Below are 14,435 nucleotides of genomic sequence, written 5' to 3'. Positions count from 1 at the left end.
CAGCTTGTCCAAAGTGCTAGAACTGTCTGACGGTCCCAAACCCCCAAATCAGTGCTGTTCTCACTCTCATAGACCACACTACTTTTTTTTTTTTTTTTTTTTGAGATGGAGTCTCCCTCTGTCATCCAGGCTGGAGTGCAGTGGCGCATTCTTCGCTAACCGCAACCTCAGCCTCCCGGGTTCAAGTGCTTCTCCTACCTCAGCTTCCAGAGTAGCTGGCATTATAGGTGCCTGCCACCACGCCTGGCTAATTTTTGTATTTTTAGTAGAGACAGGATTTCACCATGTTGGCCAGGCTGGTCTCCAACAACTGACCTCAGGTGTTCTGCCTGGCTCAGTCTCCCAAAGTGCTGGGATTACAGGAGTGAGCCACCATGCCCAGCTGACCATACCACTTTTTAACTCTAGAATTACCCATCCTTTAGGCTCAGCCAAATTTCCATCCTCATCTTGAATTGAAAATACCTTTCTTTTCTTTAGGCTCAGCCAAATTTCCATCCTCATCTTGAACAGAAAATACCAAATTTTACTAGAAAAGGGCCAAATGAAATTTAAAAAAATATCACTTTTTTCCATAGGTGCCAATAAAAATATCTATTTTATTAGAGAAATTGTAAACATCAAATATAAACAAATTATAACACAACAGTGATTAAAGAGTTTAAATAGTTAATACAACATCTCATTAGCTTTTATAATTGAAAAGCAACAGTTATTAAATGTAATTTTTCATCCAGTTCAATCAAAGGAGATATTTCAATTCAGAATAGCTACTTTATTAAGTCAATTAAGACCTTAAGGAATATTTCTTTTCTGCAATGTTTAGTTAAAGCACTGAAAATAAGATAAGCATTTATCACGAAGTATATGGCAAGGGGAGAAAAGATCCAACCTTATTTTGATCTACTAGATGGTTCTCAAAAATTACACAGGAAAGTGATTTAATGATTATAGACAAAGTAAAATATACTATCTCATCCTGTTTTAGAGTTGAAAAGAAACTTTGAGATTATCTAATTCAATTTCTTCAATTCTTCTTAATTGAGGTAAAGGATTTGAGACCCCTTGCTATAAGTACTTGTACTTGGGGGAAATCATCCTTACGTGAAAGGCCTCAACTTTCTAAGAAAATCACAACCACTTATATTTTTTCTATGATATCTTATGGTACCACAACAATTATATATTGAAATTTGCATTTCTAAAATCCAAACATGCATTCCAATGTATGCAGAAATCACGTGCAGTGCCTCTGCCATGAGTTGCTTTTCCTTAACCAATCTTCCAGCTATAAAAGACATGAATGAGGAAACCTTGGGAAAGGAATAACATCCTTGATATTGTCAACTCCCAAGATGCACTGCAGGTAGCGTTCAAATCCCATCCCAAAACCTCCATGTGGCACAGATCCAAATCGACGAAGGTCCAGATACCTGTTTTTCCAAAAAAAGAAAATCATCACTTATATATGTTGTATAAGATCAGATGTTATGGTTAGAATTTTATGTTTCAAAAGTATTTTGCAATCATTTGTTATTATTTACCTCACTGTGATAGACCCATCTTTCCCCTCCACAGACAGATCATGGAAAGGAGAAGCTGAATAATTATCCAAGGTTACCCAGAGAAACAACAGTGGAGCCTGTCATACAGTCACGGGCTTTGGTCACTTTTCCTTTTTAAGCTATTATATTTATGCGTTTATGACAGAAAACTTGCCTCAGGAAGTTACAGAAGATTTTCTATAGCTTTACTCATCTCCTTGAAAATATATGCCTCTTTTATTTCTTGGTACATTAATAACAATGCTTTCTTTTCCTTCCCAAAATCATATTGTTCAATACACAGAGGAGATTGCAGAGTATTGTCTGTTACATTACAAAGAGATACCCTACAGAACAGACTATAAGCTACAACAGAGCAGGAGTTGTGCTTCATTCAACTTTTTGATTGCCAGGGAATGCTCTAGAGTAGGTGTGTACTATATAAATTTTGTTTGAAGGCATACAAATACATGCTTGAATGCTGGAGTGAGAAGAAAACTTCAATTCTCTGACTCAGGCTTAGTGAAGATGCCCAGAGTCATTTTGCTGACATGCTGGACAGCCTCTGAAACCCATTCATGCACATTCTTTTCCCACTTAAGACCAAATGGCCAGACAATGGCACAGCCATGACTGAAACTCAGATGTTAATACACCAACATTGGAAAAAGTTTTAGAAACAGGAAAAGGACAACTACAAATATTTTATTATGTTATTTGGTGGGGAAGTTCTTGAGTTATATAATATTGATTAAAACAAGTTTATCTTTTCTTACATGATTTGTAAAAATCAGCTCTGCAACAAGATGTAAGCAACATAGTTTGTAGCTACTTGGCTCCTCAATCATAAAGACTGCCTATCAACCTATTTCCCTACCATTAATAATAATGGCTACATATACTAGTATTGTAGGAAGTTAAATCTACGTAGTTACCTTCTTAAAAGAAAAGATTAATTCCAACCAGGTGAGTTGTAACCAGGTAAGAGATCAACATTACAGGGATATCTAGTATAAACCTTCAGATTAGTAAAAACTATAAGAAATAATGGGAGGCTGGGCGTGGTGGCTCATGCCTGTAATCCTAGCACTTCGGGAGGTCAGGAGATTGAGACCATCCTGGCTAACATGGTGAAACCCCGTCTCTACTAAAAAATACAAAAAACTAGTTGGCCGTTGTGGCACACGCCTGTAGTCCCAGCTACTTGGGAGGCTGAAGCAGGAGAATCGCTTGAAGCTGGGAGGTGGAGCTTGCAGTGAGCCGAGATTGCTCTGGCCTGGGCAGGAGAGTAAGACTTCCATCTCAAAAAAAAAAAAAAAAAAAAAGAAAGAAAGAAATAATGGAAGGTACATAGTCTTGAATAACTGAAATGTTCAGTTGCTAAATTAGCTTTAAGTTTACAAGGCATGGGAAGAGTAGACTTTTACTTAGTGACGAAATGAGGGGCACACCAGACTATCTGTCACAAACACCTGCAGGATCTGGCCTGGCTGCCAGGAAGCCCAGCAATAGTTTTAAATGGGTCTAAATTTCTCATACATTGGTATTAAAACACTGACATGAATGCTTGCAAACTGTATTCAGCAGAGGGGTTGAGTTTGTAGCATTCTTCTTGCCTTTGCTTTGATAGATAAAAAAATCTACTTCTAAGAAGCTTTCTAACATATACGTATTTGTTTAATTGTTATTAAATTGGTTGCAAGGTAGTGAGATTGTAGAAGAGACCTATAAAATTTGTGGAACTAGTTACAGATTTAATTTGCATACGGCATATAGAAATAGAAAGTGAGTAAGTTCTTAGACAGCTGGGATGGCTTCTTACTGGATGATGGAACACTAGCAGACATCACAGATGTGAAGATGTCTAAGGTCTCTTTTACCTTTAATATACTAAGATAAAAGGAAGCAAATGCAAGATCTTTAAGGATTTGAAAACTTTAGTTGGAAAAAGAATGGTGCTAAAATGACTAATAAAGACTAGAAAAGGCCTAAACTTATTTAACCAATAATTAAAATTAGTGTTTAGCTTTTCCCCCAGACAGACTTTTGTTCTTGTTGCCTGGGCTTGAGTGCAATGGTGCGATCTTGGCTCACTGCAACCTTCGCCTCCCAGGTTCAAGTGATTTTTCTCCCTCAGCCTCCCAAGTAGCCGAGATTACAGGCACCTGTCACCACGCCTGGCTGATTTTTGTATTTTTATTAGAGATGGAGTTTCACCATGTTGGCCAGGCTGGTCTCGAACTCCTGATCTCAAGTGATCCACCTGCTTTGGCCTCCCAAAGTGGTTGGATTACAGGTATAAGCCACCGCACCCAGTTTATTTAGCTTTTTTTTAAGGGTAGTTTTCACACACTATAAAATGCATAAACTTACTCAATCAGGCATATCTACCTAATAGCAAGACTCAAAACAAAGAAAGGAAAGGGGGTAGGAAATTAACATTTACTGAGCTTCCACTCTATGTAGATAATTAACCTGTATTGTTTCATTTCATCTACACAGTAACTCCGTGAAGGAGATATCATTCCATTTTATAGTCAAAAAACCAAGATTTAGAGACATTAAGTATGACTAAGGTCATTACTGGTTAACAGAAGGCATTCAAAGGCCATTACCTGAAGCGAATTTTAGATTATTTTGCATTTCTGAAACCTATCTTCGTAACTTGCCCCTTCCTTTTCCTGAGGAGAGCAATAGGATTAGTAATACTATTATTATTATTTTTTTTTGAGACGGAGTCTGGCTTTGTCACCCAGGCTGGAGTGCAGTGGCACGATCTCGGCTCACTGCAACTTCCGCTTCCCGGGTTCAATTGATTCTCCTGCCTCAGCCTCCCAAGCAGCTGGGACTACAGGTGCGTGCCACTAAGCCTGGCTAATCTTTCTGGTATTTTTAGTAGCAACTGGGTTTCAACGTGTCAGCCAGGATGGTCTCGATTTCCTGACCTTGTGATCTACCTACCTCGGCCTCCCAACGTGCTGCCATTACAGGCGTGAGCCACCGTCCCTGGCCTATATTGTTGATATTATCATACCAAGATCCTGAAGGAATGCTATTACAGAAATACAAATAAAAAATGTGGCCGGGCGCGGTGGCTCAAGCCTGTAATCCCAGCACTTCGGGAGGCCGAGGCGGGTGGATCACGAGGTCAAGAGATCGAGACCATCCTGGTCAACATGGTGAAACCCCGTCTCTACCAAAAATACAAAAAATTAGCTGGGCATGGTGGTGCGTGCCTGTAATCCCAGCTACTCAGGAGGCTGAGGCAGGAGAATTGCCTGAACCCAGGAGGCGGAGGTTGCGGTGAGCCGAGATCGTGCCATTGCACTCCAGCCTGGGTAACAAGAGCGAAACTCCATCTCAAAAAAAAAAAAAAAAAAAAATGTATATAGATTGAAAAGTACTTGAAGAAAAAGTCTGCATAAGCAAAAGCAAAACAACTTTGAGGAAGTGAATGTATGAGTACAGACAGGTGGTCCTCCCTAAGCAGCTCAGATTTCTATAGTTCATGGAGACATTAGGGATCACTTAGCTCAAGCCCCTAATTTCACACATAAAGAAATTGCAGCATAATGGTTAAGAGCAAAGGATTTTTTAAAAAATAATTAATTAATTAATTATTTGAGAAGGCGTCTCACTCTGTCACTCAGGCTGGACTGCACTGGCACAATCTTGGCTCACTGTAACCTCTGCCTCCTGGGTTCAAGTGATTCTACTGCCTCAGCCTCCGGAGTAGCTGAGATTACAGGCATGCACCACCATGCCCAGGTAATTTGTGTATTTTTGGTAGAGACACGGTATCACCATGTTGGCCAGGCTGATCTGGAACTCCTGACCTCAAGTGATCCACCCACCTCGGCCTCCAAAGTGCTGGGATTACAGGCGTGAGCCACTGCGCCCGGCCGAGCAAAGGATTTTGATTCAGAGAGATCAAGTCCCATTTCTATCCTTCAAATTGTGTGATCTTGGCTAAGTTAGTTAACAACTCTGGGCCTCAGGCCTAGGGGGTAACAAAAAGGGGGTTAATAATTGCACCTAACCCACAGGATAGGATAATTACATGAGATAATATACATGAATTTTTAACATAATTATCTCACACACAGTAAGTAATAAGTAAATGAGAGCTATTATTACTATTTTTAGGAATCCAAAGGAAGTAAATAATCTTCTGAGCCCCCCAACCCCTTCCCTGATCTAAGAACAATTAAGTTCACAGTTTTTAACACTCTTTCACGGGGTCTTGGGAATACAAGTAAAAATGCTTCTAGGCAACAGTCAGACAAGCAGCTAGAGTAAGAATTATTAGGGCCCACATTCTTACCACTGGTAGACTTCTGTAAGTCTTGATCTGTTAAAGGAAAAGAAAATTCTTTCAGGGAATGACAATAAAATAAATATTAACATTAAACATTTATTCTGGGTGTGTGCAAAGAAGTCTTTATAAAGAAGTAGACAAAGCCTGTGCTCTGAAGTAACACTCAATATAGTTGAGAAGCTGAAACTGTATAGTAAGTTAACCAATAGCACAAGGTGTTATGAAATAAATGGTTTAGACAATAAATGTTATAGCAAGAAAATATGATCCAGAGTCTAAAGGGATTCATCTAAGTTCATTGTCCTGTGACATAAGAAAAGCACTATTTCCAAAGCAACAATGTCTTAAAAAAAAAAAAAAAAAAAAAAGAAAAGAAAAGAAAAGCACTATTACTAGGCCAGGCATGGTGGCTCAGGCCCGTAATCCCAGCATTTTGGGAGGTTAAGGTGGGCGAATCACTTGAGGTCAGGAGTTCGAGACCAGCCTTGCCAATATGGTGAAACCCCATCTCTACTAAAAATATAAAAATTAGCTGGGTGTTGTGGTGTGTGCCTGTAGTTCCAGCTACTCAGAAGACTGAGGTAGACGGACTGCTTGAACCTAGAAGACAAAGGTTGCAGTGAACCAAGAATATGCCACTGCATTACAGTCTGGACAACACAGTGAGACTCCATCTCAAAAGAAAAAAAAAAAAGCAAAGCACTATTATTACTGGTTAAGGTTGCTGGAAGGCACACACAGACAAGAGACACATAGATAAACTTTCATTCTTCAACATTAAAACAGTAATAAGATTCTGAGGCTGCCTTCACAATATGGTGGCAAATCTATTCTTTTTTGAGAAATATTATTAAAATTTTAAATTCTTGGTCATAATTGAAATTCAACTCAGTCCTTTAAAAAAAGTGTTTCAGGCCACACTGCATCTAACATGACCAGGAATATGAAAAATTGAAATATACAAAAATACAGAAAACATGAAAAGCAGCCACAGACACATCCCTGAAATAGGGAATCATATATATCCACTTCATTAGGAAAGATGAATTTGGCTATTATCAGGTATTAGGTAAACATTTAATGTTATGAGGAAAGGTTTCCTGGAGGAAGGAAGTGAGCAAAGAAAACAGATCAATTAATCTTTCAACAGATGAAGTTTCTTGCCATGTGTCATTTTTATTGTGCTTTTTAAAAAATGTAGAGGATACTCAGATTCTTTCCAACTAGAGTTTGACCTTCAATTCCACAACTTTCTCAGGACTTTTTAACACTATAATAGTAGTAAGATGTTTGTAGTCTAACATATACAGAGTCTTCCCCAAATCCTTTTAACCCGTTTCTTCTAGATCTTAACCCAATAGAGTAGTTCAGATGACTGGGATAACAAAACTAAGTTACCCAAGAGATTTACATATAAGTCGGGATCTTGAAAAAGCATCAACTTTTAAAGCATTTCCCCACTAGGAAGAGAAGGCCTCACAAACGGCTAACAGAATATTTTTAAACAGTTATGACTTTTCCAGGTTACTATGAAACCCAGTACTATCTTGTGAGAATTAAGCATACAGACATGGTAAAGTCTTTTTTTTTTTTTAAAGTCTGGCAATACTTTTACTAAAGTAGAAATCAAGGAAAACAGAGGTATGGTTAGTTTAGGAAGTCATTATGGCTTGTTGGCAGGCCATGTATATGTAGGAGTGGTGGTTCAATCAGAAACACGATTCCTTACTTCCCATCTCCAAAACATTCTCTATGCGTTTACAGATTTATTTCCCAGTTCTCAAACAGCAAGTTAAAATAAAGTTATTTAAATAGCTAAATCAAGACCCTTACAAAGAAGAGAATCTAAAGAAGTGAAATGTGCTTATTCTAAATGCTAGTTTAGCGGGCATTCTTAGTAGTTTTCCTTCCCAGTCATAATGAGAGTAAGTAGAGATACGAGAAAAATGTAGGACAGCTTCAAGGGGGAATACTGTTTTCTCATTTTTTTATTCCCTACTTTCCATAGGAAAAGGCATGTAAAAATAGTGGGCAAATATCATTGTGGGTTTTACATATAAGAGTTCCAGTCCTTTTTTTTGAGACAGAGTCTCACTCTGTTGCTAGGCTGAAGCGTAGTGGCGAGATCTTGGCTCACTGCAACCTCCATGTCCTGGGTTCAAGCAATTCTCCTGCCTCAGCCTCCCAAGTAGCTGGGATTACAGGTGCATGCCACCACACCTGGCTAATTTTTGTATTTTCAGCAGAGACAGAGTTCCATCACGGAAACTTCTAACCTCGTGATCCACCTGCCTTGGCCTCCCAAAGTGCTGGGATTACAGGCGAAAGCCACTGTGCCCGGCTGAGGTCCAGTCCTTAAGAAAGGGAAGCTCAGAGCTAAACAACTTGCTCAAGGACACAGAGAATCTGCTATCCAGTTCCGTCAGGTGCTGAGGCCTAGGGTCTTTATTCTGCTACTATGCAATGATCAGCTTTGAGCACCTTATGCTCAGTTTCTGAATTGTGTTTCTTTTAGGTCTGACCAATACCTGGCTAGGCGCTCCTCTAAGAAATGGTATCGTTCTTCTCTGAGGCCTCCTCCAAAGAGTTCCCCAATTCCAGGAACCAGAAGATCAACAGCAGCAACCTAGAAAGACAAAATAAGAATTAATATCAGCATTATATTTTCAGGCGATTCCAATAGTCAGTTTCTGAAGCAAGCAAATGTTTAACATTTTGGTAATGGCTAATTACCTACCTACCAGAATGTTACTGATTTTATCTGTCTATACTCCCTGTTTCAATATCAAATGTTTAATATTATATTATCTTTTGAATACTTGCTACATACAAATTACAAGTGGACAGTTTCCTCTCTACTCTTGCACCATTTGTGTGGTATACTTAAAAAAAAAGTCTCTTCTTCATAAATGTGATAGAAAAGTTCATTATAAAAGTTCATTATAAAAATGTACAAAGTGTTAAAAATTATGAAATATTAAATATTACCTATCACTACTAGAAACAATTACATTTTGGCAGATTTCCTTTCATATTTTTTCCCTTTCACATTTACAAAGAGTAATTACAGATAAAAACTTATCACTTGTCTTACCTAATACTACAAACTAATATTTTTCGTATGTTAGTGAAAATTCACATGTTATGTTTCAATAGCTTTAATGTTTAATAGTTTGTTTAGAATTATTTAACTGTTTTCCTTTTTAGTTGCACATTTAAGGTGTGCGTATTTCTGTTTTCTCTTATAATGCGGCAATGAAGAGTTTAATTTGTAGTATTGTTATTATGACATATAAAATAAATTCTGACTATTAATCAAAGAAGTACAAAATTAAAAGAACAAGATCCCATTCTGGAGTTATCAAAATGGAGATGATGGCCAAGCACAGTGGCTCATGCCTATAATCCTAGCACTTTGGAAGAATGAGAGAGGCAGATTACCTGAGCTCAGGAGTTTGAGACTACCCTGGGGGCAACATGGTGAAACCCCGTCTCTGCTAAAACACAAAAAATTAACTGGGCTTGGTGATACACACCTGTAATCTCAGCTACTTGGGAGGCTGAGGCAGGAGAATTGCTTGAGCCCAGGAGGTAGAGGTTGCAGTGAGCTGACACTGCACCACTGCACTCCAGCCTGGGCCACAGAGCAAGAGTATGTCTCAAAAAAAAAAGAGGGGGATGATAAGAAAATAATGTATCTATAGGACTAAGTCTGAAAGAAAAAATAAAGGAAAATAAGATAAGCAATATAGATAAGACAATGAATAAACAAATACGCTCATATAACTGACACAACCTTTCTGGTCAGCAATTTGGCAACATATAACCAAACACTGGAAAAATGCAATATGCTTTGACTCAGCAATAGCAGTTCAAGGAACCTGTCCTAAGAAAATCAGAGATGTAATAAAAGATTAACACGCAGGATGTTTATTACAGCAGTACTTACGACAAAAAATTCAAATGTACATCAATAGACTATTAGATAAGTTTTACACATGGATAGAAAAATGACTATCATCTACATAATGAGATGTTATGTTGCTACTGTGATGAAATTACATTTTAAAATTTTGTTTTCTTCTATTTGTATATTCTTATTTTCTATACTAAACGTATTAGTTTTATAAAACATAAAAAAACTCTTAGTAAGGAAAAAATGATACCTTAGTATTTTAATTTGCATTGCTTCAACTACTTAAATTAGTATTACTAAATTAATTACATTTCTTCAATTATTAAATTAGTAATATTTAATTTTTCAGGCCAGGCATGGTGGCTCATGCCTACAATCTCAGCACTTTGGGAGGCCAAGGCAGGTGGATCACCTGAAGCCAGGAAATCGAGACAAGCCTGGCCAATACGGTAAAACCCTGTCTCTACTAAAAGTACAAAAAATTAGCTGGGTGTGGTGGCAGCTACCTGTAATCCCAGCTACTCAGGAGGCTGAAGTTGCAGTGAGCCAAGATTGTGCCACTGCATTCCAGCCTGGATAACAGAGTGAGGTTTTGTCTGCCCCCCAAAAAAATAATTTAAAAATTAAAAGAATATATATTTATTTGTGGCTGGGCATGGTGGCACGTGCTTGTAGTTCTGGCCACTTGGGAAGCTGAGGTGGGAGGACTGCTTGATGTCAGGAATTTGAGACCAGCCTGGTCAACACAGCAAGACCCTGTCCCTAGAAAATATTTTTAAAATGCTTATTTGCAGTTGGGTGTGGTAGTGCATGCCTGTGGTCCCAGCTACTTAGGAAGCTGAGGCAGGAAGATCACTTGAGCCCAGGAGTTTGAAGTTGCAGTGAGCCATGATTACACCACCTGTACTTTAGCGACAGAGCAATACCTTGTCTCAAAACACAAAGTATTTATTGCTACCTGTATCATTTTGTGACTTTCCAATTTGTCTTTTGGGCATCTATACATTTTAAGCCCAAGAACCTAAAGGTAAGAAAACCAAGATTCAGTGTAACAAATGAAAAATGAGGAATCCATAAAACACACTTTAATCTTTAAATGTCACATTACATTATAAACTTCTTAAAAACTTTGCCTCACTTTGCCATTAAGCCATCCCCTTCCCAGTTTTGATGTAGAAACTTTTGATTGAGATATACTTTACAAATAATCGACAATAATAAAGAATAATTCAAGATTGTGCCCCCAATGCTGTATACCTTATCCTCATTACTATCATTAAAGAGAAAAACATCAGCTCTGACCCTCATCACTAGGCTGGATTAGAGTGAGCAAGAACAGCTACAAAATTAATACGGCTGGGCTCTAATCAGGACCCTGCAGTTATCCCTTCTGTCCTCAAAGCAAGGAGAAAATCTGGTATCTTTATTTCCTGGTGTCCTGCTTCAAGACATGGCTAAAATACGATAGGAGTTAAGAGACAAGTGGCAAAAATTCTGTTCATACCTTCAGTCCAGAGTGTTAAATTTAGAAATATAGGCAATCAACTTTGGAAGAGAATAGTCAACCAGTGACTGTCCGGCCTCTGCTTGAAAATATTAAAGCCTGAGAAACAGTACCCCTGAAACAGAGCATTCCATCCTCGTCTAGCTCTAAAATTAACTCAAAAGATTAAAGATTTAAATATAAGATCTGAAATCATAAAACTACTAAAAGCAAATGTAGAGAAAAGGTTATATAACATTGGTCTGGACAGTGATTTTTTTGGAGACGACTCCAAAAGCAAAGACAACCAATGCAAAAACCAGGTAAATGAAATGATATCAAACTAAAAAGCTTCTGCACACCAAAGGAAACAACAAAGTGAAGAGACAACTCAAAGAATGAGAGAGAATATTTAGAAATCCTACATCTTATAAAGAGTTAATATTCAAAATATATAAAAAACTCACACAACTCAATAACAAGAAAATAACCCAATTTTAAAAAGGTAAAGAAACTGAACAAACATTTCTCAAAAAAAAAAAAAAAAAAAAAAAAAAGCACATACAAATGACTAATAGGTACAAGAAAAAATGTTCAACATCAGTAATTTTTAGGGAAATGAAAATTAACACCACACTAAGTTATCACTTCACACCTGTTAGAGTGGTTTTTTTTCCCCTTCCTACATATATATATTTAAACAGAGATGGGGGCTCGCTATGTTGCTTAAGCTGGACTTGAACTCCTGGGTTCAAACAATCCTCCTGCATCAGCTTCCTGAGTAGCTCGGATTATAGGCACATGCTACCACCACACCCAGCTTTGAATGGCTTTTTATAAAAAAAAGATAAAAGGTAAGTTTGGAGATGATGCAGAGAAAAGGAACTCTTATGAACTGTTGGTGGGAATGTAAATTAGTACAGCCATTATGAGAAATGGTATGGAAGTTCCTCAAAAACCTAAAAACAGAATCACACACCTCAGCAATTCTACTTCTGGGTATGTATATCCAAAGGAATAGAACTCAGTATGTCATTGGCGGTACCAGTACTTTAATGTTCATTGCAGCATTATTTATAATAGTAAAGATACAGAAACAGATAAAGGAAACAGATACAGAAACAGATAAAGGAAATATTGTATATATATACAATAAAATACTATTTAGCCCTAAAAAAGAGGTAAATCCAGTCACTTGTGACACAGGGATGAATCTAGAGGATACTGTGCTAAGTGAAATGTGCCAAAAATAGAATGAAAAATACCACATGATTTCACTTCCATGTGGAAACCAGTAAGTTGAATGGATACAAACAGCTAATAGAATGATAGTTAACCAGATGCTGGAGGAGTGGGAAGGAAGGGAATGAAGAGTTGCTGATCAAAGGGTACAAAGTTTCAAATAAACAGAGGAATGGGAAACAGGAGATTGATTAATTAATCAAAAGGTGTGAAATTTCAGATAGAACAGATTTTCAGATTTATCACATAAAAGGTGACTGACTATAGTCAATAATAATGTATTATATATTTTAAAATAACTAAGAGTAAATTTCAAATATCTCACCATAAAAATGATCAGTAAGCCAGGCAAAGGATGTGCTAATCAGCTTGATTTAATCATACCATGTTGTATACATGGATCAAAACATTACGTTATACCCTATTATGTTAGAATGTAGCATTTACTCATTATATATACAACGATGGCTTGTCAGAACAAGATAAAACAAAAAAGTAAAAGAAGGGATAGGTATATTCAAAATCTATCATTTTCAAGGTTTCAAAATAGGAGTGATTCCATGGAACAAGGGTGGGCAGTGATGACTTTTGATACTGTAAGTACATGTAAAGCTTAAGAGCCAAGGCTAGAAAGGTCTACTGCCTCCAAAAGATGCTGCAGAATCAGAGACTATGGAACAACCAGAAGGAGGTAGTCCAGAAGAGGCTGGTGGCCAGTGATGAGGAAGATGAGGCAATCTTGGTAAGGTGTTCTGCTTTCTCTGTTGTTCATGAGCATCAAACGAGAGACCTACTTGTTGCTGGATCTTGCTGCTAAGACAGCTAAAACAAACAAAAGCCCTCTAGGGAACTTAACATGTTTTGCAGATCTAAATCATGTTAATTTTGGATCTTAGTTCTTTTAAAGCTATGTTTAGAGGAACATAAAAAAACTCATATTTATCTTTGATTATAAACTTCCTTTAACATTTGAGTTCAGGAGATCGTTCACTGTGTAACCACACTGACTTTAGACTTTTCTGACTGGCTTTTATCTGAAATATCTGCAATTGCACAGTTATAGTTGTGTAACTGAAGTTTCTGAACCTTTTGAGTCACCTTCAAAATTTTATGCCATGGTAGGATAGCTACATTGGAAAAACTCTCCCAAACTTGCCTTCCTAATTTCAGGGCAACTAGCTGGTTATACACAACTATTTCTCCACTGGCTATTATAAAATTAAAGTGATAGTTGTTGTATTAGTCAGGATAGGCTAGGCTAAGCTACAGTCAAACAACCCCAGAAGCTTACAACCAGGTTTCTCAATCTCAGCATTGCTAACATTTTTAGCCAGATACTTCTTTGTTGTGGAGGCCTGAACTGTGCTTCATGGGATATTTAGCAACATAACTGCCATCTGCCCACTACAGGCCAGTTATACTCCCCTAGTTGTGACAACCAAAAACATCTCCAGACACTGCTAAATGTTTCTTGGGGAAGGAGGAGTAGAACATAATCATTCCTGGTTGAGAACCACTAGTTTAAAACAATGAATGACCTTTTAAAAACATATGCCACCTGTCCATCCTGGCTTAAAACTGATAAAACAACCTCTTTCTAAGGTATTGTTGGTCTTGGGGCAAATGGGAAAAAGAGCATGGATGACTATGTACTAAAGGCATCTGTACAGAAGCAATGTACGTATGTCATTTCTCACATTCCTCGACCAATGCAAGTCAAGTGACTCAGGTCGTATCAATGGGGCAGGGAAGCATAATTCCCACTGATGGAGAAGCAGAAATTATATGTATACAGAAAACAGTTTTCCATGTTGCTTTTTCCACAACTACGTGGACTCTTAAACTTCCACCCTCCCAAACAATCCTTCAATGCTAATTAGAATTAAAGGTAGAATAGTAGTTTCCCTATTTTTTTCCTCTGCACTCTGGGAG

At 37.7% G+C, this 14,435-nt stretch overlaps 1 protein-coding gene across 7 annotated transcripts in view; it reads right to left on the bottom strand.

Moving 5' to 3' along the window:
* Positions 1-579: 579 nt before the first annotated feature.
* The window catches only part of NARS2 (asparaginyl-tRNA synthetase 2, mitochondrial), a 154,261-nt gene continuing 140,405 nt past the window's right edge, over positions 580-14,435 (bottom strand). For 6 of the 7 annotated variants that reach the window (XM_032295895.1, XM_032295896.1, XM_032295899.1 and 3 more), the window contains 3 exons: positions 8,391-8,488; positions 5,869-5,895; positions 580-1,433 (listed from right to left, as the gene is read on the bottom strand). In XM_032295895.1, the coding sequence (XP_032151786.1) occupies positions 1,289-1,433; positions 5,869-5,895; positions 8,391-8,488 (270 nt within the window). In that variant the 3' untranslated portion in view covers positions 580-1,288. Of the gene's footprint in view, positions 1,434-5,398; positions 5,545-5,868; positions 5,896-8,390; positions 8,489-14,435 lie in introns of all 7 variants that reach the window. The other variant, XR_004274313.1, reaches the window with a different exon arrangement.

This window comes from Sapajus apella, unplaced genomic scaffold (genome assembly GCF_009761245.1).
Source record: "Sapajus apella isolate SASKATOON/1434 unplaced genomic scaffold, GSC_monkey_1.0 scaffold34, whole genome shotgun sequence".
Lineage (NCBI taxonomy): Eukaryota > Metazoa > Chordata > Mammalia > Primates > Cebidae > Sapajus > Sapajus apella.
This window is presented reverse-complemented; position numbering and strand designations above follow the sequence as displayed.